Consider the following 24465-nt stretch of genomic DNA (forward strand, 5'->3'; position numbering starts at 1 on the left):
CCATCGCTTCTCTAGATGTCTCTTCTGGTGTTTCAACTCTCAGAGCTCCTCGTTGAACCATGGAGCTCTACGGGGTCTAGTGCCACAGACAGGTCGCAAATGCACAATTTGGTCAAGAGCCTCCGCTGCAGCCTTGTTCCAGGCCTCAGCAAGAGACTCTGCCGAGCTGTGGACGAGTGAATCTGGTAAAACCCCAAGCACCCTCTGAAAGCCCTCAGGGTCCATCAGGCGTCTGGGGCAGAACCTCCTAATCAGTTCCGCCTCCCTGTGGGGGAGGATTGGAGCCAGGAAATCAAGCCAGAATAGAAAATGGTCTGACTATGAGAAAGGCAATGCTTCTAAGCCCCTTAGTCTCAGACCATTATTCAATTGCTCTGAGAGGAATATCATGTCGGGTGTGTGTCCACCCTCATGAGTCGGACCCTGAACTACTTGAGTCAGGTCCATGGCTGTCATGTTGGCCATGAACTCCTGTGCCAATCCAGAGGAACCACCGAGTGACGGCAGATTGAGTCCCCCAGGACAATAAGTCCAGTGAACTCCACCACCAACCCGGCCACCTCCTCGAGCAGCACAGGCAAGGCTGTTGACACACAGCTGGGAGGCAGGTACGTGAGTAACAAGCCCACCTGAACCCCTGAATCCAACTTCACAAGGAGTGACTCACAACCCGCAATCTCAGGGGCAACGAGTCTACGCAGGTGAAGGTTCTCCCTGGCTACAATAGCCACTCCTCCCCCCTTCCCTGGGGTCGAGACTGATGCCATATCTGAAACCCAGCTAGGCATAATTCCGAGAGAGGAATTCCTCCCTCTGGGCCCAGCCAGGTTTCAGTCACACATGCCAGATTGACCTCCTCATCCAGAATTAAATATCGGATGAGGAGAGCTTTGTTTACTACTGATCTGGCATTGAGCAGCAGCAGCTTGAGCCCAGGGCCCGGATTACATTCGTCACCAGGATCCCAGATTGAGCTCACGGAACCGGAACAAGGGATTGCTATTAAGCAGTGATCTCTTTTTCCTCCAGAACGGCTAGCCCCGGGACTCCTGCCATATCTACCTCTCCCCAGCAGAACCGGAATTTTCTGGCCCTCTGTCACCCCGGAGAAAGATGTCCCCACCCCTCCTGTCCCTCTACCACCTGATAGGCTAAATTCTGCATTCAAACTATCCCCATTGTATCCATACATAGCATCCTACCCACCCCGCTCATTCGTATCATATAAATTACAATTATCATTTACCTCATCCATGCCATAGTCTGACCCATCCCGTCCATTCCGCAAGTTAATCCAATCATTCACTCCATTCATTTCATATATACCTTTCATCCAATCCCAAATATCCATCGCTAAAATTACCCCCCAATAAGTTAGTTAAAAAGTATATAAAAGTAAAAAATTAATTAATTAATTAAAAAAGGTTTAAAAATGTCAGTCCGGTCAATTATAAAATTAAACTGAGACAATAATATAAATTAGAATCAATTAATGTAAGATCAGTTCTTAAGTAAATAGTTCAAAATTCATCAGTCAATCAATCAATCCAGGTCAGGGTGATAATAATGTCTTTAGTAAATCCTTTTTTTTTTTTTGAAAATAATTTTTATTTACATATATATAAGACAACAACAACAGACATTACATTTACATAAAGAAAAAAAAATAAAATACAGAAAAAACAAGCAAGAGATATATTTAGTAGAGACTGTTGACAGCGTCCTCTCTTCATTTTGTTCTTAAGTTTTCGACGATGTTTAACCCAGCGATTTAAGTTATATGTTTGTTGTAATTGATTTTTTTTAATGTCTTTAAATTACTTCCTTGTCACGCAGCACTATAAAGGTGAGTTCTTTTATTTAGCCAATTATAAAATTCTTCCCATATTTGGTAGTATTTCGTTTTTTCTTTTCCTTTTAGCTCCATTGTTAATTTGTCTGCTTCAGCACAATCTAACATTTTTTAAATTAAATTCCATTCGTTTGGCATATATTCATTCTTCCAGAATTGTGCAATAACTATTCTCGTTGAAGTTATTAAATGTTGTATTAAATAGTAATGTTCCTTGTTCATCTGATTTTCAATAATGCCAAGCAAAAATATTTCAGGTTTCATTTCTAGTTCAATCTTTGTTATTTCCTTTATCCATTTCTGAAGTTTGTGCCAGATTTCTTTAACTTGTCTGCAGGTCCACCACATATGGAAGTATGAGCCTTGTTTCTCACCACACTTCCAACAATTAGGCTTGAGGTTAGCGTACATTTTTGCTAGTCTTTCAGGGGGCATATGCCACCTATAAAACATTTTTATTGTGTTTTCTTTGTATGCGGTGGATTTTGTGATTTTGTGGTTGGTATGCCATATTTTTTCCCATTGGTCCAATTGTATTGTATGACCTATAGTTTTTGCCCAAGCGATCATATTCCCTTTAACTATTTCTTCTACATTTTGGTGTTCTTGGAGTATTTTGTAAATGTTTGCAATTGATTTTTTGTGGGGGCCTAATAAAAATTTATCTAATGGAGTGTAATTTTTCTGTATTCCATATTTCTTTATATCTACATAGAATCTAGATGATACCAGTCCACTTTTATCCCTTCTTCATTCAGTTGTGTTCGTGTTTTTAATTTTGAATCTTTATCTAATAATTGTGAGTATTTTAATAGTTTTTGTCGGTTTATAGTATTTGGGTAAATTATTGCTTCTATACTTGAAAACCATAATGGTATTTTAAAATAGTGTTGCTTTCTGATTAAGTTCCAGTTGTCCATTAGTGACTTCCTTACCAGATGATGTTTAAAGTATGAGTGTGTTGTAGATTTGTTATCCCAAATGAAACTGTGCCATCCAGACTGGATATCATGTCCCTCCAAAGCAAGTAGTCTAGTATTTTCCAGTTGTAGCCATTCTTTAACCCATGTTAGTGCTGCTGCTCGGTAGTAAAGTTTGAAGTTGGGTAAGCCAAGTCCCCCTTGCTTTGGATTATCTTGTGTCCATTTAAGTCTGATTCTTGGTCTTTTCTTTTGCCATATAAATTTAGATATTAGTTTGTCTAGTTTTTTTTAAAAAGGTGCCTTCTAATTTAATTGGAATTGTTTGGAAGTAATATAAGAATTTGGGTAATATTGTCATTTTTATTGTGGCGATTCTTCCTAATAATGAGATTGGTAATTTGGTCCATGTATCCAATTGTGATTCTGTTTTTTTTAGTAGTGTATCGTAGTTATCTTTTTTTAGTGTTATACATCTAGCTGATAGATTTATCCCTAGATATTTAATTCTTTCTGTAATTTCCAGTTTTAATTTACTAGTCAGAGTTTGTTTGTCTTTTGCTGTCATATTTTTGACTATGATTTTAGTTTTGGTTTTATTGATTTTTAGACCTGCTACTTGTCCATAGTTGTTTACTTCTTCCATTAATTTTTGGCCCGTTTGTATCGGATTTTCAATGATGAAGGCTATATCATCTGCAAATGCTTGTAACTTAAACTCGTGACCTTTAGTTTTTAAGCCTGTTATATCTACGTTTTTTCGTATTTGGTTTAACAAAATTTCAGTACATAGTATAAAAAGGAGTGGGGATAGTGGGCATCCTTGACGTACTCCTTTATTTATTTGAAATGCATCAGTTGTCTCTCCATTGATTATGATTCGAGCTGACTGCTTTGAATATATAGTTTGAATTGTTTTAATAAATTTTTGTCCAAAATTCATTTTTTCCAGTACCTCAAATAAGAATTCCCAATTTAAATTATCGAACGCTTTTTGGGCATCCATAAATATTATTGCCGCTGTTTTTTCTGAGTGGGATTCGTAATATTCTAGAGTGTCCAGCATTATTCTAATGTTGTTTTGAATATGCCTTCCAGGTAGGAACCCATTTTGATCTGAGTGTATCCATTTGTTTAGTATTATTTTGAGTCTATCAGCTATTATTGCAGTGAAAATTTTATAGTCCGAATTTAACAATGCTATGGGTCTGTAACTCGCTATTTTTTCTTTTTCCTTTTTGTCTTTGGGGATTAAGGCTATCAGGGAGTCTGTCCATGAGTTTGGCGTTTTCCCTAAATTTAGAACTTCATTAAATACTTCTAGCATCAAGTCTTTTAAAGTGTCCCCAAATTCTTTATAGTATTCTGCCGGAATTCCGTCTGGTCCGGGAGATTTGTTATTTTTTTGTTTACATATGGCTGTGTCTAATTCCTCCCTAGTTACTTCCTTCCCTAGGAGTTCTCTATCAAAATCCGTTAACTCCTCTATTTCACATTTTGTTAGATAGTTATTTATGTCTTTTTCGTTTATTTCTTCCTTTTGATATAGAGTTTGATAGTAATCCCTGATGATCTTCTTTTTTTCCTTTAGTGCAAATTGTAATATTCCTTTATTATCTTCTAATTGGTGTATATATCTATTTTCTTTCTCTTTTTTTAATTTGTATGCCAGCCATTTACCTGTTTTATTGGCATGTTCAAAGTGGTTTTGTTTTGATCTTTTTATTTGTATAGCTATGTCTTCTTGTATAATTAAGTTTATTTTATGTTTAATTTTGTCCTTTTCTTGGTTTAAATTGTTATTTTGGGGGTCATCTTGTAGCTGTGTTTCCAGTTTTTTAATTTGATCTTGTAGATCTCCTAATTTTTGTTTTTTTTTTTCTTATTTTCTCTGCTTGCGAAAGCAATTGTTAGGCCTCTTGTGTACGCCTTTTCAGTGTCCCAAATATTTTGGATTGGGGTGTCGTTGTTCCAATTATATTTCAAAAAATATTTTAATTCTCTGGTCATATATTTTATATATTCTTTTCCTTTTATTATATTTGGATATATGGCCCAACGTTTATTCCCTTTTCCTTATGTTTTAAGTTTTACTACTATGGGGTGATGGTCCGCCCATGTGTTTATGCCAATGTTGATTTCTTCTATTATATTTTCGATTTCATTTGTGGTCCAGAACATATCTAGTCTGGACCATGATTGGTGTGGGGAGGAGTAGTATGTGAATTTGGTGTTATGTTTATTTCTTTCTCTCCATGTATCTTTTAATCTATGTTCTTCTACCAAATCAAAAAAGATTGAGGGCAGGCTTTTCCTGTTACTACATTTGTTATTCCCCCCCCCCCGTTTTATAGTCTATTCGAGGGTCTGCTATCGCGTTGTAATCACCCAATATGCACATGTTGGGGTTTTGCATTCTATTTATTTGATCGTATAATTTCTTGTAAAAGTCTTTTTGATTCGTATTAGGTGCATAAATAACAATAATTAATATCTCTTTTTGGTCTATGGTAATTTCTAGCATTAGGATTCTCCCTTCTTCATCTAGATATTTTTGTTTGGGGTTTAACCATTCCTTGACGTAAACTACTATGCCTCTCTTTTTATTTTCTGATGAAGCTGCAAACATTTTTCCAAGTTTCGGTTTTTCTAACAATTTTTCCTCACATTTTTTAATATGGGTTTCCTGCAGACAAGTTACATCTGGGTTTTCATTTAGTAATTTTTTGTAAATTTGTTTTCTTTTGATCGCTGAGTTCAGTCCATTGATGTTTACCGAAAATATTTTTGCTTGTTTGACCATGTTATTGTTTCCTCGCCGTGGTTTTTGTAACTATTCTCTCTCTTTCCTCTCTTGCCTCTCTTGGTTCTTGGTTCCTGTCTTTTGTTTCTAGGTTAGTATTTCTTGCTTCCTGATTGGTGGGTTCGCTCTCCATATTGCTGTTCCTGGTTCCTTCTAGATTTTCCTCTATAAATCTGTCGGCTTTTTCATATGTGCCGATTTTAATCTTTCTATCTTTCCATGTGATTAGTAGACCCTCCGGGATTAGCCATCGGAAGGGGATCCCTTGTCTGATCAGTCTGTTCGATATGAATTGAAAGTCTCTTCTTCTATCTCTTATTCTCTTTGGAATTTGTTTCAAAATCACTATTTCTTTCCCTTCAAATATTAATGGTTCGCCTCTTGTACTTTTATAGATTGCATCTCTGACGGTCTTCTTTGTGAACCTAATGTGTACCTCTCTGGGTAGTTTAAAATGTCTCGCATAGTTTGTTTGGACCCTGTATAGTTCGTCAATATGGTTCCTGAGCCCTTCTTCATCTACTTCCAGAAGTGTAGTAAGTATTTCCGTAATTTTTTTGAAAAGGTCTTCATCATTAGTTTCAGGTACATTCTGGACTCGCAAATAGAAATTTGCTTTCTCCATTTCTAATAAGGCAACAGTGCCCTCTAGCTCATAGTTTTCCGCTCTTAATCTCACTTCTGTTTCTTCTATTTTATGATCTGTCTTCACAGAGTTTTCTTCTAATAGTTTGATTTTTTGGTCATGGTTTTCAATGGCGTCTTGTATATTCTTTATTTGGGTTTTAATTTCTTCCATGTTTCCGTTCATAAGTTCAAAATTCTTGTTTATTTATTTATTTATTATTTGGATTTGTATGCCGCCCCTCTCCGAAGACTCGGGGCGGCTTTGAATTTGGTTTTGTACCATGGTTTCTTGCATCTTGAACATAGTTTCTTGTGTTTGTTTCATGAAGTCATGGATTAGATCCAGTGAACTTTGGATAGTTTGAAGTGTTGGCCCTTATTCTTGCTTTTCTATTGTAGTCATCTCCGTCGGTGTTTTGGATCCAATTGCGAGCGGTGTTGTTGGAGTTTGCTTCTTAAGTGATTTGGTGTAGGTTTGTGTCATTTTTACCGTTTTAAGAAAGTTATTCCACACTTTCATTCAGTGTTCAAAATACAGAAAGTCTTGTAATCACAATTATATTAAAGAATCAATATTTAAAACACCTTAAATTCACTATTTTTAGACTGCTATAAAGCTATAATAATTCTGATCTTTATATTTATAATTATATAATATATTTGTACTTATCCTATCAAGGTATCCCAAAAGTATAAAAGAAGGGGTAGCAGAAAAAAGAGAAAAAGAATGGAGTTGGTATGTAAAAAGAATTAAACTTATACAATGCTAACAGTATCTTATATTATTCACTTATTAATCTGTTATTAATCTATTATTACTTATACATTAATCACACATTTATTTATATACACTTATAGCAAGGTTGTATAGAAGAAGAAGAGAGAAAAAGGAAAAAACAAGTGTAGAAGAGAATTTTTTTAAAAAATATAATCAGTTCAATTCAGCTTATCTTTTAACTATTTCTTAATAATATTCGCTACCTAAGATTATATTTATATATATATATATATATTATTATTATTATTTTTTTACAGACTCAAAGATAATTAATTCAGACAGATAATTAGGTTTTTTATATCACTATCAGTTATTAATTAATTAATACAATTCATAGAAATACTTAAATATTTAAGTTAGAAATATATAACTTTAAATTATGACAAGTACATGAATATACATAAATATATCTAATTGCCTATAACTTATGTCTATATCTAGAAAGTTGGTACTATATTACTGTATTAATGTATTAAATTACAACTTAAGGGGGGAAGTAAAGGGGGAGTAGAAGGAAGAGAAATTTATTGGAGGGAGGGGATTGTGAGGGGTAATATAAAAGAAAAAGAGAGAGAAAAGGGTGGTGGGAAGTTCTGTTTGGAAGTTCTTTTGAAAAAGAAAAAGGGAAGAATTCAAAGGGAATTTAAACCAAATCTTTCATAGTATGGGGGAAAAGGGGATCACAAAAAAAGGGGGGGGGAAATGGTATTGAAAAAAGAAAAGTGAAGGGGGGGGAGAGGAAAAATATATTTTTTTAAAAAAAGGGGGGGGGAGGGGGGGAAAAGCCGCTAATGACAGTATCACAGTTCGGAGAGCTTTCCCAACAGGAAGCTATTTGGTGTTTACGTTGTCATCTATTTTTGAGATATCACAGGGAAAAAGAAAAAAGGGAGCAAAAATAACGGAGTTCTGAAGTTCAGTTGATTGAGGAAAAAAAAGAGAAAAAGATTGTCCAAAGGTCACGTTTGGTATTGTGAGTCTATTTGCTTTAGACGCCTACTATTCTCATTGCATCATATTTGCTCACGTTTGCTCTCGTTGCTTACGGCAATTTCTTAAGTTACTTATGGCAAGTTCTTAAGTTACGATAGTTTCTTAGATTTCCTTAGGCTTCCTCAGGTTTCCTTAAAGGAGCCGCGATCAGCGTAGGGCAAGAGAAAGAAAAAAGGAGAGGACAAAAAAAATAGCAATAGCCGGGGGAAGGGAAAAGTCAAGACGCACGTAGTACAATGTAAATTACAAAAGGGAGAGAAAGGGACCCAAAAAAAAACCTTCAAAGAGCAGAGCAAAAAGAAAAATCGTAACTGGGCTTTTCTGCTGTTGGTGGACTCACACAGATGTTTAAGGTTGTAATCTTTCCGATCTCACAATTACGCTCCGATCCGGGGTGGGGGTTTTTTTGCGCTGAACTCTTAATCTTGTAGGAGGCTTTCTTGTTCTGTCTTATTTTGGAACTGCTTGGTATTGAGGTCAATCTTGTTTTTTATTATTATTTTGGCTGTCACCCTCTGGTCCACTGGTCTACGCCGTCTCTCTTGCGTTGTCTCCTTCCTGATGTCTTAAGGGGTCGCCATGTCTTCGGGCCGTAGTGTTGTCACACCGGCTTCTTCCCGGTCGAGTTCAGTGAGATCTGACCACAGAAAGTGGGGTTTGTGCACACCGACACCTTCCTGGAATATTCCCACCTTTATCGCTCACCTCTCCGGGATTTGCGATGGCTCTAAAAGAGCCCCCCAAACGGAAAATCTCAGAGTCAAGTGGAGCAGTATCTCCCTTAGATCTGCTTCACCATGGCCCCGCCCCCGGAAGCAGCCATCTTTAGTAAATCCTTAATTTAAGACTGCTGTGTTATAAAGTCATCCACTAGGGGCACAGTGTCTTCAATGTTATTCAATAGGGAATAGGGAATACAGAAGATGGATGGAAGCGGGGGGGGGGAGGAAGGGGAAAGATAACAAAGCAACAATCTCAACAATTGCAAATATCCCCAGTTTAATTGGCAGCTCAGTTCTCATTGTCCACTCTGGAAGTGAGGGGAGAGGAGGGGGGGATTCCATTGTTCACTCTCCCCCAACTCTGCCCTCTCTGTTCTTTCAGTCCAATCCCAGCCAACGCTCCGCTCCACAGGGCAGCTCCAACTCGCCTCAGCCTCCTTCGACAGGGCAGCTCCTTCATCCCCCTCAGCACCAGCAGCTCTCACCCACTTGCATCGTACAGGGGGCTGGGCTGCTGCTCCTCGCCCACCAGTCGGCACCCCCATCTCTTTCGCTCTCTGAAAATGACCTCCAGCGCCGAGAGCCGACCGCTCCCACCAGCCTGCACCCTCGGCATCTTCAGTCTCACACAGCACCAGTTACTCTCACTTCCTGGTGTCTCGCTAAGAGGGTTGGTTTGTTCCCCGGGTTGTTGTCCGCTCATTTATCTCCAGCTCACCTCTCTCCACCTCAGTGTTCGGCATCTGGGAGCAGCTGCCACCTTCCGCTCCCCAGCTGATCAACCAGGCAATTTCTCGGGGCTATTGTCCCTGGCGCCACATAAAACAACACAGCAGCATTCAATATTAATCCTCCAAACACAAAGGGTTGCAAAGCCAGAAGGAATCAGACAATATCTGGTCTGGATTGACTCATTTCTGATCTTTGCCATTGTCTCAGAGGAGCGGCGAATCCTCCATCTCCTAACTGCTCACACCGGAACCGGAAAATCAATAACAATAACAACAACAACAACAACAACAACAATATCCACCTGTGCACATGCATGCCTTCAGGATGGCGTGGGTGAGCCAAAGCAATGTAGGCAAGCCCCTTACAGTTTCCTTGTAGGATGGTTTTGTTGGCTGGTTCTGATCTCATCATGGGCTTGATCCAGTTCGCAGGCCTTGAGTTTGATATCCTTGTTGTAGAGAATGTCACTGAATGCATTTTTATACATTTGTTCTTATTATTCCTTAATATGGTTCAGATTTCCCTGCTTGTTCTGAATTCAAATAATTACTACATTCTGTGAACAGCTTTTACAGTAGAAGAGAAATAGTTTGGCACAATTCAATATCAGAAATCTGATATTGATTTTTAATCTGAGAAGACTTATGAACAGGAACCCTGAAATCAAAACTCATCTGGTGGAGTTCATGGACAAGATGATCCAGAATGGACATGCTGAACTTGCCCCATCTCCGAAAAGGAACAAACAATGGTGGTACTTGCCATTTTCTGGAGTATACCATTCACAAAAGCTAGAGCAGAAACAAAAAAGGGAGTCAAGACATACCTCCCTGAGCAGTCTTCAAGGCATCATTGTACAATGCACACCCGTCACCATTACAAAAAGAGAGCTGCATGTTTTCTCAGATTCATCCATGTAAACAATAGCAGCCATGGCATATACCAGAATCTATGGCAGGGAGCATAACTTCCAAGCCCCTTTTCTAGCTTCTGTTCCTACTCCTGCTTCTGTTCCTGTGGAACCTGTTCCAGTTTCTCTTCTACTTTCTATTCCAATTCCAGTTCCAGTTTCAGATCCTGATCCTGTTCCAGTTCCAGGTCCTGTTTCTGATCCTGATCCAGTTCCTACGGCATCTGCTCCTGTTCGGGATCCTGTGGAACCTGTTCCAGTTTCTGTTCCAGGTCCAGATTCTGATCCAGTTCCTGTTCCAGTTCCAATTGCACCTGTTCCTGTCAATCTGTTCCTGTTCATATTCCTGTCCTGGTTGCACCTGTTCCTTGTCCTGTTGCAGGACAAGAACACATCTCCAAATTCTTGGCACATGGGACTTGTGCTCCAAGTTCTGCCCAGCACAAAAGACGTTTGCCAAGAAGATCTATGCCATACCAGTCACCAACCTAGTCTTGCTGAAAAGACAGATCGAGCTTCAAGAATGAACCTCAAGCTTTGCATGCCTTGTGTCTACCTCAGTGTTTGCATTGCTTGATGATATGCTTCATGTTACTTAGTTCAGGTAGACTGTTATGCTATGCCCTTTATTTAGTCAATTAGATAGTTATGTTACATTGCTTATGCTATGAATTGTTTACCTTAGTAAGATAGTTAAGCTGCACTATTTAGCCTAGACCTTTGTTTATTTCAGTTTATTCGCTAGTTAGTAGTGGAATTTTACAAATTCCAGACGGGGAGTGTGCTGTCCCCAGAGACAGAGATAGTTGGACTATATTTAGACATGTTTCTTTAAGATATTGCATTAGGGGAAATGTAGTGAAATTGCACTCTGGGTAATGTAGTTTTACATGTGACCACATCTGTGTATTCCTATTGGCTCTGACTCGGGGTGAGGGCTAATTGGAGAGAGCATTCCAGCGGGTCTTTTGTCTTCACTTACTAAGCCAGCCAGCATGTAGACGCTACACTTATAGCCGGGGTCAATTCAACATCTTTTTACCTGCACAATGGGAAAGATTATACTGCAGAAGAATCGCATCATAACTGTGAGTTATTGTGAGAATGCCTGTAATAAAATAATCTGTGATACCTTATTGTGCTGAGTAATCTGACTGGGAAAAGTTGATCTTGTGTCAGAACACAGACTCTACAAACCACTTAGTTTACTTTATTGGCATTGCACTTTGTACAACAAAATTAAATGCAATTTTCAGTGTACAATAGAAATAAAAAATAAAACACAAACACTCATTCTTCACATTCTATACAATTAAACTGAAACCCCCCGATATTACATTGATATTGCACTATACAGTAGAATTCAGTATAGCTACTGCTCTGAATAGAGGTTGTTCATGTTTTATTATTCTGTACTATCTGCCAGATAGTAATAGTTCAAAAAAAGGATGTTTTGAACTAGCTTAAGGCAGCGGCAGGTGGGCTACTGCCTGGACTGGGGAAACGCAGTGGGGTAGTGAAAATAGAACTTCACCCCAAAGCACCCAATTTGCACTGAAAGATGTTGAAAGAAAATTCAGGGCATCCTGCATAAGACATGCCCACAGTGTGTTAGTAAAAATTTTGGTAGCCCTTCACTGGCAGCAGGATCCATAAAGCTCTTCCAAAGAGGGGGAAAGCAACCAATGATCCTCTGGGCAATGATGTTAAGCCTTTGGGGCACTGTCCTGTCTGCCACTGTACAATTGGCAAACCAAACATAGCTGCAGTAAGTTAAAATACTCTCTGTGTGATGCAGCTGTAGGTCCACAGCCCTCAAAATGCTCCTCACCTCCTTTTTCTCCAGTGAGGTGAGGACTACAATGGATGGATGGCTGTATTTTAGTTCTCTCAGATGTCTCTACTTCAAGGAGGACAAATAAATGATTCAGTTCCTGTTATCTCAGATGTCTCTACTTCAAATAGGACAAATAAATGATTCAGTTCCTGTGCCAATGAAGCATCCCCCATCATCAGGGATGACATTGGTCAGTTGATGGTTAGTAATTTGTTGAATCCCTCACCATACCTGCCTCATGTTATTACTACAAAAAATATCCTCAATCTTCCTTACAGATTCTCCTAGACTCAAGACTCCTGCTCAAAGAGCAAGCAGCAGTTGTGGCTAGAAGATCTTTCACATTAAGTTTACATAAGGTATTTGCAACAATTTTTCCACTGATAACCTTTGTGGGGGGGAAAAGGGCCTAGAATCAATCTCTTCTACAACTTACTCTCAATTAATAACTTTAATAATAATTTCCACATTTAAACAATGCAGTAAAATTATCATAAATTCCATATGTAGATAAGATTTTTTAAGAACAATACGTATATCCATGTAGAACTTTAGACTTTAGATTTGAGGTTAGAGAAACACAACAGGCTTTACATTGAAAAGATTTTAGGCAAAGATTCCTACTGAAACCGCTCGAGACCTGCTGCTTCTTAGCCCTAAATTGATCAAAGATCTAATTCAGCATCAAACCACTTCCACTTGTCTTTATATAAATTAACTGGTCTGGTTTATAAACAGTCTTGTTTCAGGACCAGTTACAGTACAGAAACCCCTTTAGTCACACTGATGGATAAGCTCTGGTGGGCCTGGGATAGGGGTTATTTCTCTATCCTGGCACTTCTTGACCTCTCAGTGGCCTTCAATACTATTGACCATGGTATCCTTCTGCAATGGCAGGAGGGGTTGGGAGTTAGAGGCACTGTTTTACGGTAGTTCTCCTACCTCTCCGGTTATTCACGGTTGGTGTTAGTGGGGGGCAGACATCTACCCCCTCGGTCCCTACTTTGTGGGGTGCCCCAAGGGTCAGTCCTTTCCCCCCTACTATTTAACATTTACATGAAGCCACTGGGTGAGATCATCCAATGACATGGGGTGAATTGCCATCAGTACGCTGATGATACCCAGTTATAATCTCCACCCCATGCCAATTCAGTGAAGCAGTTGATGTGATGTGCCAGTGCCTGGAAGCTATAAGGATCTGGATGGGAGCCAACAGGATTAAGCTTAACCCAGATAAGACCGAGTGGTATTTCCTCCAAAGGACTACTCCATCTGTCCATCCATTGTTTGGGGGGGGGATTCTAACCCCCTCAGAGAAGGTCCGCAACTTGGGAGTCCTCCCAGTTCCACAGCTGAGCCTCGATTATCATCTCTTGGATGTAACCAGGGGGACCTTTGTCCAGGTTTGCCTCGTATGCCAGTTGCGGCCCTATTTGGACCGAGAGGCTTTGCGCACAGTCACTCAGGCCCTCATCATCTCCTGTCTTGATTATTGCAATATGCTCTATACGGGACTACTTAAACAGTATTCAGAGACTGCAAATACTCCAGAATGCAGCCGCGTGAGCCGTTATGGATGTACCTCGGTACGCTCATGTAACACTAACACTCTGCAAGCTACACTGACTATCAATTAGTCTCTAGTCACAATTCAAGGTTTTGGTTATTACCTATAAAGCCCTACATGACTTAGGACCAGACTATCTCTGGGACTGTCTCCTGCCATATACCTCCCAGAGACCAATAAGACCAACAGGGTTGGCCTTCTCCAGGTCCTGTTGACTAAGCAATGCAGGTTGATGGGGCAGCGGGGGAGGGCCTTCTCTGTGGCTGCCCGACTCTATGGAACCAATTCCCCCCAATGTTTGCACTGCTCCCAACCTATTGGACTTCCAAAAGGCAGTGAAGACCTGGCTTTGCTGGCAGGCCTGGGGACCATGAATACTATCATTTACCATAGCCAAATTGTGTTGATTGGATAGGTATGTATGCTTGGTTGGATTGATGTGGGTTATTATAGGATTTATTGTTTTTATTATTTTAATGTCTTTAGTATTAATATTGACTTCTTTTATTATTGTATTTTATTGTGTTTTATATTGTTGTAAGCAACCCTGAGTCCTACGGAATTGGGTGGCATAGAAATCAAATAAATAAATAAATAAATAATAAATAAATAAACTGTCTTGCACTGATTGAAATGGACAGGGGTTTTGACAACCTCTTTAAAAATTTAGTTTGGAGCCTATTCACAGTTATAAAGGAATTCACTTTTAAAGGCTTTTCTTAGACTTTTAATATGAGACTTACAGTTGTAATGCAACATACATTCTACTAACAATACAATCTCTGCATCTCCAAACCAAATGCAAATCCCTCTCAAATCACTGGATTTACCTTTAAGGTATGAGTATGAATCAGAACTTCAGATTCTAATCATTGACCCATCTAAAAGTAAGCCAAACTGCATAAAAATCTGTGAGGATCAAATAACTATGTGTGGAAAATCTGTGAATGAAATTCCATGATCATCTTTTCTTTTCCCAATAAGTTCAGAAAAGTGGTAAAGCCCAGCTCTAAACTGCAGAACTTGAATTTAAATGGGAACCATTTCTTTGATTCTTACCCATTCTGTCATCCCTGACAAATTTTTCCATCATGTTGTCAATGTTTTGCAAATAGTGGGGCGTGCCTTCCTGGGGTGGGGGGGCTGATCCACGGGCAACATTTTGGGGGAATTTGGGGGGAATTTTTCTGTATTCGGGTAGCTTCTCCTCTTCAGTGGCTTGAAAAAGAGCCCTCAGCTGTATTTCGGCTGAATCCTGCTACTGAGTATGTGTGGAAGTGAAATTGCAGAGTGAGGAACCATGGGAAACTTTACAATGTTTTAATGGCTAGAGCTGAATGCAACATAAGATAGGAGCCGAGAACTTTTTTTCTCTATTGCAGGAATTAATGTTTGACTTTGTTTTGGGATTTGCATAGAAAAGAAACTGCCTGCCTCCCTCCTCCCTTCTCTCCTCTGCTGCTCAGAAAGTCCTCAGTGATAATTGAGTCTATGGAGAAGGGCAGCATACAAATCCAAATAATAAATAAATAATTGAATCCCCAGAAAAGTTGGCCTGGATTTTCTCAGCACAAGGAGACCTGCATTCAGTTAGTTGATAAAAGGCACCTGTCCAAAAGAAGGCATAAATTGTTTTATTCATTTTTGTATTATAGATCAAAGTATTTTATACATTGTGCTCCAGAGTTAATGTTGCTGATCAATTTGAATTTATTATTATATATTTATTATATTTAATGTTATCTCTCAGTATCAAATGGTCAAAAAATGTTTACAGTTTAAAAATAAAGAATGATATTTTTTTTAGTTTCAGGTAAGTTGAGTCTTTTAAGTCTTTTCTGTTACAGGCTAAAAACAATGTTAATAAAGTAATTCTTTGTTGTAAGTTGATCTATATTTTTCTTTTTTGATTTCTTTAATGTTAAAAAAGGTAGAATTTTATGTAGAGGTGTATTTATAACAATTTTATAGACAAATGATACTATTTACAGTTGTGGCGGAGAGTTTGGGGGGGCGCAAAATGTTCTCTTCTCCCTAGCGGAGGCATAACAAAAAATAATTAAGAAGCACTGCATTAACTTGATTCAATATTGGGTGCCTCAACATTCATCATGTAATTTGACATCCACAAAAATGTTTTTCTCATGTTTTAAGCATGTCTATTTATTATTTTCCCCTAATGAGAATACTTTTCTAATTAACGATTGCAGAAACAAAGGAAGGTGGCCTTGAAACAAATATATATACAAAAATGACAGAAGTATTCCTTAAAAAGCCCTGGGAACAGAGATAATAATGTTTTTTCCCCCAGGCTGATTCCTACCTGATGTGACTGGTATTTGTTTGTTTGTTTGTTTGTTTGTTTGTTTGTTTGTTTGATTGATTGATTGATTGATTGATTGATTTGATTTGTATGTCTCCCCTCTCTGTAGGATCCAAAAGCACAATCAATTTGCAGGATTATATTACTTCAAAATAAATTGTAGTTCTAGTTATAGAATTGGTTTCCTGATTTAGTCTACTTTAAAGGCTGAAATTGCTTTCTACAAGCTAACCGGTTAACCATTTTAATTTTAATTTTATACTTTTATATTTTTATATCTTATATTTTTAATTAATTTATTGGGGGGGTAATTTTAGGGATGGATGTTTGGGATTGGATGGAAGGAATGTATGAATTGAATGAGAATGATATGCATGAATTTTTTGGTCCACCAGACGCTGGAGAGACAGGAGGGGAGGGGGCACCGATCTCTGGGGTGGCAGAGGGTCAGAACATCCCGGTCCTGCTGGAGAGAGGCAGATATGGCGGGAGCCACGGAACTAGCCGTTCCAGGGGAAGGAGGAATCGCTGCTTAACACTGATCCCTTGTTCCGGTTCCGTGAGCTCAACCCAGGGTACTGGTGATGAGTGTAATTCTGGCCCTGGGCTCAGGTTGCTGCTACTCAATGCCAGGTCAGTGGTAAATAAAGCTCTCCTCATCCGGGATTTGATCCTGGATGAGGAGGCCGACCTGGTATGGGAGACTTGGCTGGGCCCAGAGGGAGGAGTTCCTCTCTCTGAAATTTGCCCAGCTGGGTTTCAGGTATGGCATCAACTGTGACCCCAGGGAAGGGGGGGAGAGGAGTGGCTATTATAGCCAGAGAGAGCCTGCGGCTACGTAGACTCGTTGCTCCAGAGATTGCGGGTTGTGAGACCCTCCTTGTGAAGTTGGACTTAGGGGTTCAGGTGGGCTTGTTACTCACGTACCTGCCTCCCAGCTGCATGTCAACAACCCTGCCTGTGCTGCTTGAGGAGGTAGCCGGGCTGGCGGTGGGATTCCCCAGACTTATAGTCTTGGGGGATCTTAACCTGCCGTTGCTCGGCGAAACTTCTGGGTTAGCACAGGAGTTCATGGCCATCATGACAGCCATGGACCTGACTCAAGTAGTACAGGGTCCGACTCACGAGGGAGGACACGCACCCGACATGGTATTCCTCTCTGAGCAATTGAGTAATGGCCTGAGACTAAGGGGCTTAGATGTGTTGCCTTTGTCATGGTCAGACCATTTTCTATTACGGCTAGACTTCCTGGCTCCAATCCTTCCCCGCAGGGAGGTGGAACCGATTAAGATGTTCCGCCCCAGGGGCCTGATGGATCCAGAAGGTTTTCAGAAGGCGCTTGGGGTTATTCCAGATGCACTCATCCACAGTTCGGTGGAATCTCTTGCTGAGGCCTGGAACAAGGCTGCAGTGGAGGCTCTCAACCGGATTGCACCATTATGACCTCACCGCGGCACTAGACCCCGTAGAGCTCCATGGTACAACGAGGAGCTCCGGGAGTTGAAACGCCAGAAGAGACGTCTAGAGAAGCGACGGAGGAAGAGTAAGTCCGAATCAGATCGAACACCTGTAAGAGCTTTTATTAAGACTTACAAAGTGGCGCTCAAGGTGGCAAGATGCGTGTATCATGCCGCCTTGATTGCTTCAGCGGAATTCTGCCCGGCCGCTCTGTTTAGGGTGACCCGCTCCCTTCTTAACCAGGGGGGAGTTGGGGAGCCCTTGCAGAGTAGTGCTGAGGAATTTAACACGTTTTTCGCTGATAAAATCGCTCGGATCCGAGCGGACCTTGACTCCAATTGGATAACAGAGTCGACTGACAACGAGTCAGTCAAGGTGACTGGGGCACGTACTTGTCCACCTGTCTGGGAAGAATTTGATCTGGTGACACCTGATGAAGTGGACAAGGCCATTGGAGCTGTGAGTTCTGCCACCTGCTTACTGGATCTGTGTCCCTCCTGGCTGGTTTCGGCCAGCAGGGAGGTGACACGGAGCTGGGTCCAGGAGATTGTCAATGCCTCCTTGGGGAGGGGGTCCTTTCCGGCTCCTTATAAGGAGGCACTTGTGTGCCCCCTCCTCAAGAAGCCTTCCCTGGACCCAGCCGTGCTTAATAACTACCGTCCAGTCTCCAACCTTCCCTTTATAGGGAAGGTTGTTGAGAAGGTGGTGGCACTCCAACTCCAGCGGTCCTTGGAAGAAGCCCATTATCTAGGTCCCCAGCAGTCTGGTTTCAGGCCTGGCTACAGCACAGAAACTGCTTTGGTCACGTTGATGGATGATCTCTGGTGGGCCCGGGACAGGGGCTTGTCCTCTGTCCTGGTGCTTCTTGACCTCTCAGCGGCTTTCGATACCATCTGCCATGGTATCCTTCTGCGCCGGATGGAGGGGTTGGGAGTGGGAGGCACTGTTCTCCAGTGGTTCTCCTCCTACCTCTCTGGTCGGTCGCAGTCGGTGTTAGTGGGGGGTCAGAGGTCGACCTCTAGGTCTCTCCCTTGTGGGGTGCCTCAGGGGTCAGTCCTCTCCCCCCTGCTATTTAATATCTACATGAAACCGCTGGGTGAGATCATCCAAGGGCATGGGGTGAGGTATCATCAGTATGCGGATGATACCCAGTTGTACATCTCCACCCCATGTTCAGTCAATGAAGCAGTGGAAGTGATGTGCCAGTGCCTGGAGGCTGTTGGGGTCTGGATGGGTGTCAACAGACTCAAGCTCAACCCGGATAAGATGGAGTGGCTGTGGGTCCTGCCTCCCAGGGACAATTCCATCTGTCCATCCATAAGTCTGGGGGGGATTATTGACCCCCTCAGAGAGGGTCTGCAACTTGGGCATCCTCCTCGATCCACAGCTAACATTAGAGAAACATCTTTCAGCTGTGGCGAGGGGGGCATTTGCCCAGGTTCGCCTGGTGCACCAGTTGCGGCCCTATCTGGACCAGGACTCACTGCTCACAGTCACTCATGCCCTCATCACCTCGAGGTTTGACTACTGTAATGCTCTCTACATGGGGCTACCTTTGAAAAGTGTTCAGAAACTTCAGATTGTGCAGAATGCAGCTGCGAGAGCAATCATGGGCTTTCCAAGATATGCCCATGTCACACCAACACTCCGCAGTCTGCATTGGTTGCCGATCAATTTCCGGGCACAATTCAAAGTGTTGGTTATGACCTATAAAGCCCTTCATGGCATCGGACCAGAATACCTCCGGGACCGCCTTCTGCCGCACGAATCCCAGCAACCGGTTAGGTCCCACAGAGTTGGCCTTCTCAGGGTCCCGTCGACTAAACAATGTCGTTTGGCGGGACCCAGGAGAAGAGCGTTCTCTGTGGTGGCCCCAGCCCTCTGGAACCAGCTCCCCCTGGAGATTAGAACTCCTTGCCTTTCGTAAAGTTCTTAAGACCCATTTCTGCTGTCAGGCATGGGGGAACTGACACATCTCCCCCGGGCCTATACAGTTTATAAATGGAATGTTTGTGTCTGTGTTTGCTTTTAATAATGGGGTTTTTTAGTGTTTTTTAAATTATTAGATTCGTTCTTACATTGTTCTTGTTATTGTTGTGAGCCGCCCCGAGTATACGGAGAGGGGCTGCATACAAATCTAATAAATAAATAAATAAATAAATAAATAAATAAATAAATAAATAAATAAATAAATAAATAAATAAATAAATAAAAATAAGACTTCAATTGAAAAAGCATGAAACCATTATTGCTTAAATTTTTATTCAGTCACTAAGTCACATCTGACTTTTTTCGACCATGTGGACCATAGCACACTAGGCCCTTGTGCCCTCCTTATCCCCTGGAATTTGCCAAAATTCATGTTCATTGTGTCAATGAACTACCTCACCATCTCATCTCCTGTTATCTTTTTATTTATTTATTTATTTATTTATTTATTTATTCATTCATTCATTCATTCATTTATTGGATTTATATGCTGCCCCTCCCCGAGAACTCGGGACGGCTAACAACATATAAAAGACAATAAAAACCTATGAAATCCAATTAAATTTAAAATTAATTGGTCTAAAACCCAAGTACATCTAAAAATCAGTCACTCCCATTTAAACAACAAGTATCCCTTTCATTAATTAGCCAGGGGAAAGCAGTTAATAGCCCTGTCAGGAATTAAAAATCCCTGACTGGCTGGTTGGGTTGGTGAGCTGACTGGACTGGTTTGCTGCTTGGGCACAAACAGGCTAGCTTCCGCAAATGCGAGCTCTGATAAGCCCCAAGCCTGGTGGCGCAATTGATCTTTAGACTTTTGTGGAAAGCAATGAGAGTGGGGATGGTATTAATCTCTGGGGGTAGTTGGTTCTAGAGGGCCAGGCCCCCCATAGAAAAGGCCCTTCCCCTAGGTCCCACAAAGCAACATTGTCTAGTTGACGGGACTTGGAGAAGGCTGACTCTGTGGGACCTGACAGTCGCTGGGAGTCATGTGACAGAAGGCAGTCCCATAGGTAATCTGGTCTGATGCCATATAGGGCTGTATAGGTAATTACTGACACTTTGAATTGTGTCCAGAAACCAATCAGCAACCAATGCAGCCCGCGGAGTGCTAGAAAAACATGGGTCAGCCTAGGGAGGCCCATGACCACTCATGGAGCTGCATTTTGTATGATCAGTAGTTTACGAACACTCTTCAAAGATAGCCCCATGTAGTCAAACATCAAGGTGATAAAGGCATGAATGACTGTGAGTAGAGACTCCCTGTCTAAATAGGGCCACAACTGATGCACCAGGTGAATCTGGGCGAACACCCCCCTTGTCACAGCTGAAAGATGGTATTTTAAGATCATCTGTGGGTCAAGGAGGACATACAAGTTGTGGACCATCTCTGAGGGGGTCAAAAGTTCCCCCTCACGAGTCATGGACAGACAGATTAACATGTCCTTGGAAAGAAAACCCACAGTCACTCCGTTGAGGTTGAGGTTGAACCTGTTAACACCCACCCAGACCCTAACAGCTTCCAGACATCAGCACATTATTTCCACTGCTTCACTGAGTGGACACATAGTGGAAATGTATAGCTGAGTATCATCAGCTATGAGGATTGACGCCTGAGGAATCCCACAAGGGAGGGACCTAGAAGTCGATCTCTGACCGACGCTAACACCAACTGTGACGGACCGAAGTAGGAGGAGGTGAACCACCATAAAATGGTGCCTCCAACTCTTAACTCCACCAACCGGCGCAGAAGGACACCATGGTCAATGGTATCAAAAGCTGTTGAAAGGTCAAAAAACACTAGAATAGAGGATAAATGTCTATCCTGGGCCACCAGAAATCATTGGTCAGCACAATCAAACCAGTTTCCATGCTGCAGCCGAGCCTGAATCCTGACTGTTGAGGACCCAGATAATCGGCCTAAGTATTGCCCACAAGATCATATGCTGCAATGTCCTGCCTGACAAAGACTACTTCAGCTTCAATCCCAACAACACAAGAGCACACAACAGATTCAAGCTTAATATTAACTGCTCCAAACTTGACTGTAAAAAATATGACTTTAGTAATCGGGTTGTCGAAGCGTGGATCTCATTACCGGACTCTGTAGTATCATCCCAAAACCCACAATATTTTACCCTTAGACTATCCACAGTTGACCTCTCCAGATTCCTAAGAGGTCAGTAAGGGGCGTACATAAGCGTACTAGAGTGCCTTCCATCCCCTGTCCTATAGTCTCTCCTATATCTCATATTTCTTCTCTACTATATCCTCTATAACCTTCATTATTGTGCATTGAAATAAATAAATAAATAAATAAATAAATAAATAAATAAATAAATAAATAAAGAAAGAAAGAAAGAAAGAAAGAAAGAAAGAAAGAAAGAAAGAAAGAAAGACCGACCATTGGAGCTGGAGCGACACCATCTTCTCAACAACCTTCCCTATAAATGTATACATATATAGTACATAATCTACGGAGACGGGCGGCATACAAATCTATTAATAATAATAATAATAATAATAATAATAATAATAATAATAATAATAATAATAATAATAATAATATATCATACATTTTAAATTTTGTATACAGCTATTATCTTGGTAGGTATGTGGCTGGTGCTTTCCCATTTGCAATAAATACATTCTGGAATATTCCCTGCACACATTTTTTTTGCGTGCGGGGACTATACTAATCTAAATTATTTTTTGCTATCTTAAAATTGTCCCGTGTACTCAAGGAGCACAGCTTCTTTTAGCAGCAATGGAATTATATACATATATTAGAAGAAAGCTGTGGGCTTTCAAACTGTTAAAAATGATAAGGATTTCTTACCAGTACTTTCCTCCCAGACTTGGTAAAAAAATCAAATATTGTGTGAAAAATATTCTCCTTTTCCTGAGGAATGATACATGGTATTGAGTTATTCTGAAAATAGCAGTTTCCTTTGTCCTGAGCAACCTAAAGAAAAATCACAAAGCACATTCTGTAACTTGGTAGACCTTTTTTGGACGTTTTGATATATATATTATTATTCATCTGCTGTAGTTGCTGTTGAACACACTGAAAACCGTAGAAATGGTGGTAGACTTTAGGAGAAACACTTCCACCCTTGCACCTCTCACAATACTAGACAACACAGTATCGAGAGTAGGGACCTTCAAATTTCTAGGTTCTATCATATCTCAAGACCTAAAATTGTTCTGCCTGACCAGCCTCAAGCAATGATTAACGGTCCAGGAAAGAAGGTCAGACACACACGTGGATAGTTAGTCAGCAAACTTGTATTAAACAGTAAAGAAAAAAGTCTAAAGCAAATGGTCCTTACTTTCAGGAGGAACACATAGGATTCGTTGAAAATTCAGTCAGCTGCAAAGTTCAGTGAAAAGCCAACAAATACAAAAGTCACGGAGCATAAATATTCCAAGAGTCTCTGAATATTCACAGCACCAAAAGCAGCAGCTTGTCCCAGAGTTTTCAACCCCCACAACGCTGAGTTGAAATCCAAGAGCAGAAACTTCAAAGCAGGAACAAACGACGCCACACAAACCACCCAGATAATCAGCCACAGTTTGCCTTGGCCCCGTTCCCATTTTATGCTGTTAGCCCTCATTAAGGGAACCACACCCAGCCCAGGTGTGCTTATCCTACTTCTTAAAGCGATCCCTTCTTTGCAAGGCCCTACGGTTGCGTAAATTGATGTATTGTCCTGCAGACGAACTGAGAGAGGATAAACTGTCTGACAAATTGCCAGCCCCTTCCCCTGAACTGTCTGCCAATTCTTCCTGGCTCTCTGCCCCATCTTCCTGACTGACTGCTACATCTTCCTGACTGTCTGCTACATCATCCTGGCTGTCAGCCAGGCTTTCACAGTCAGTGTGTGCCGCATCTCCCCCATCTGTGGGGGCAACAGCTGGCCCAGGCGCAAACACAACACCATCCCCCCCGGGAAGGCCCCCCATGGCCCCCCAACAACGACCCCGGCTTCTGGGGAAATTGAGCGTGGAAGGCTTGGACAAGCATGGGGGCATCCACCAAAGCAGCCTCCACCCATGAACAAGTGTCCGGGTCGCCATCCACCCATTGCACCAGGTACTGTAAACAGTCCTGCACCCATCGAGAATCCCGAATGGCATGAACCGTGGCATCAGGGAGATAATCACGAACACAGGGGGCAGGCAACACAGGAACAGGGGGATGAAGCGGGCAGTCTGGAAGAACAGGAACCAAGAGGGAGTGATGAAAGACAGGGTGCACCCTCAAGTTCGCTGGCAAGGTGAGACGGTAGGCCACCATATAGATTACGCGCACGATCGGAAATGGGCCCAGGAAACGAGGGTCCAATTTCCGGCGCGGCAGTTCCGAGGCAATGTGCTTGGTGGAGAGCCATATGCGATCCCCCACAACCAGGGGGGGACGTCTCTCCATGATCGGTCAGCCACTCTTTTGTAATTGTCCTTGGCCTTTATTAAATAGCGCTTCACCATTTTGTGGACGGCATGCAGCTCACTCAGGAAATCCTCCGCTGCAGGCACCGGGGAATCCAAAAGGGTCAAAGGAAACAACCGGGGGTGAAAACCGTAGTTCGCGTAGAACGGCGTAATTCGGATGGACGAATGCCGGGAATTATTGAAGGCGAACTCCGCCACTGGGAGGAACCGAGACCAATCCGACTGTCAATCAGCAACAAAACAACAGAGGTATTGTTCCAAAATACCGATGGTTTTCTCCGTGCCACCATCCGTCTGCGGGTGTTGGGTTGAGGCAAGACACACTTGCACTTGCAAGGCCTCCATCAGCTCCTTCCAAAACCTAGCCGTGAATTGCGGTCCTCGATCTGACACAACCCGATCAGGGAGCCCATGGAGCCAGAAAATGTGTTGGACAAACAATTGGGCTGTGAGCTGCGCTGTGGGCACCTGGCGACAGGGTATAAAATGCACCATTTTG

General features: G+C 41.6%; 1 protein-coding gene across 1 annotated transcript in view; it reads right to left on the bottom strand.

Annotated features, from left to right (window-relative positions):
- The window catches only part of ITGA9 (integrin subunit alpha 9), a 953395-nt gene that overhangs the window by 209690 nt on the left and 719240 nt on the right, over positions 1–24465 (bottom strand). The window contains exon 24 of the mRNA XM_070726333.1: positions 22351–22476. Within this exon, the coding sequence (XP_070582434.1) occupies positions 22351–22476 (126 nt within the window). The remainder of the gene's footprint in view (positions 1–22350; positions 22477–24465) is intronic.

This window comes from Erythrolamprus reginae, chromosome Z, assembly GCF_031021105.1.
Source record: "Erythrolamprus reginae isolate rEryReg1 chromosome Z, rEryReg1.hap1, whole genome shotgun sequence".
Taxonomy (NCBI): domain Eukaryota; kingdom Metazoa; phylum Chordata; class Lepidosauria; order Squamata; family Dipsadidae; genus Erythrolamprus; species Erythrolamprus reginae.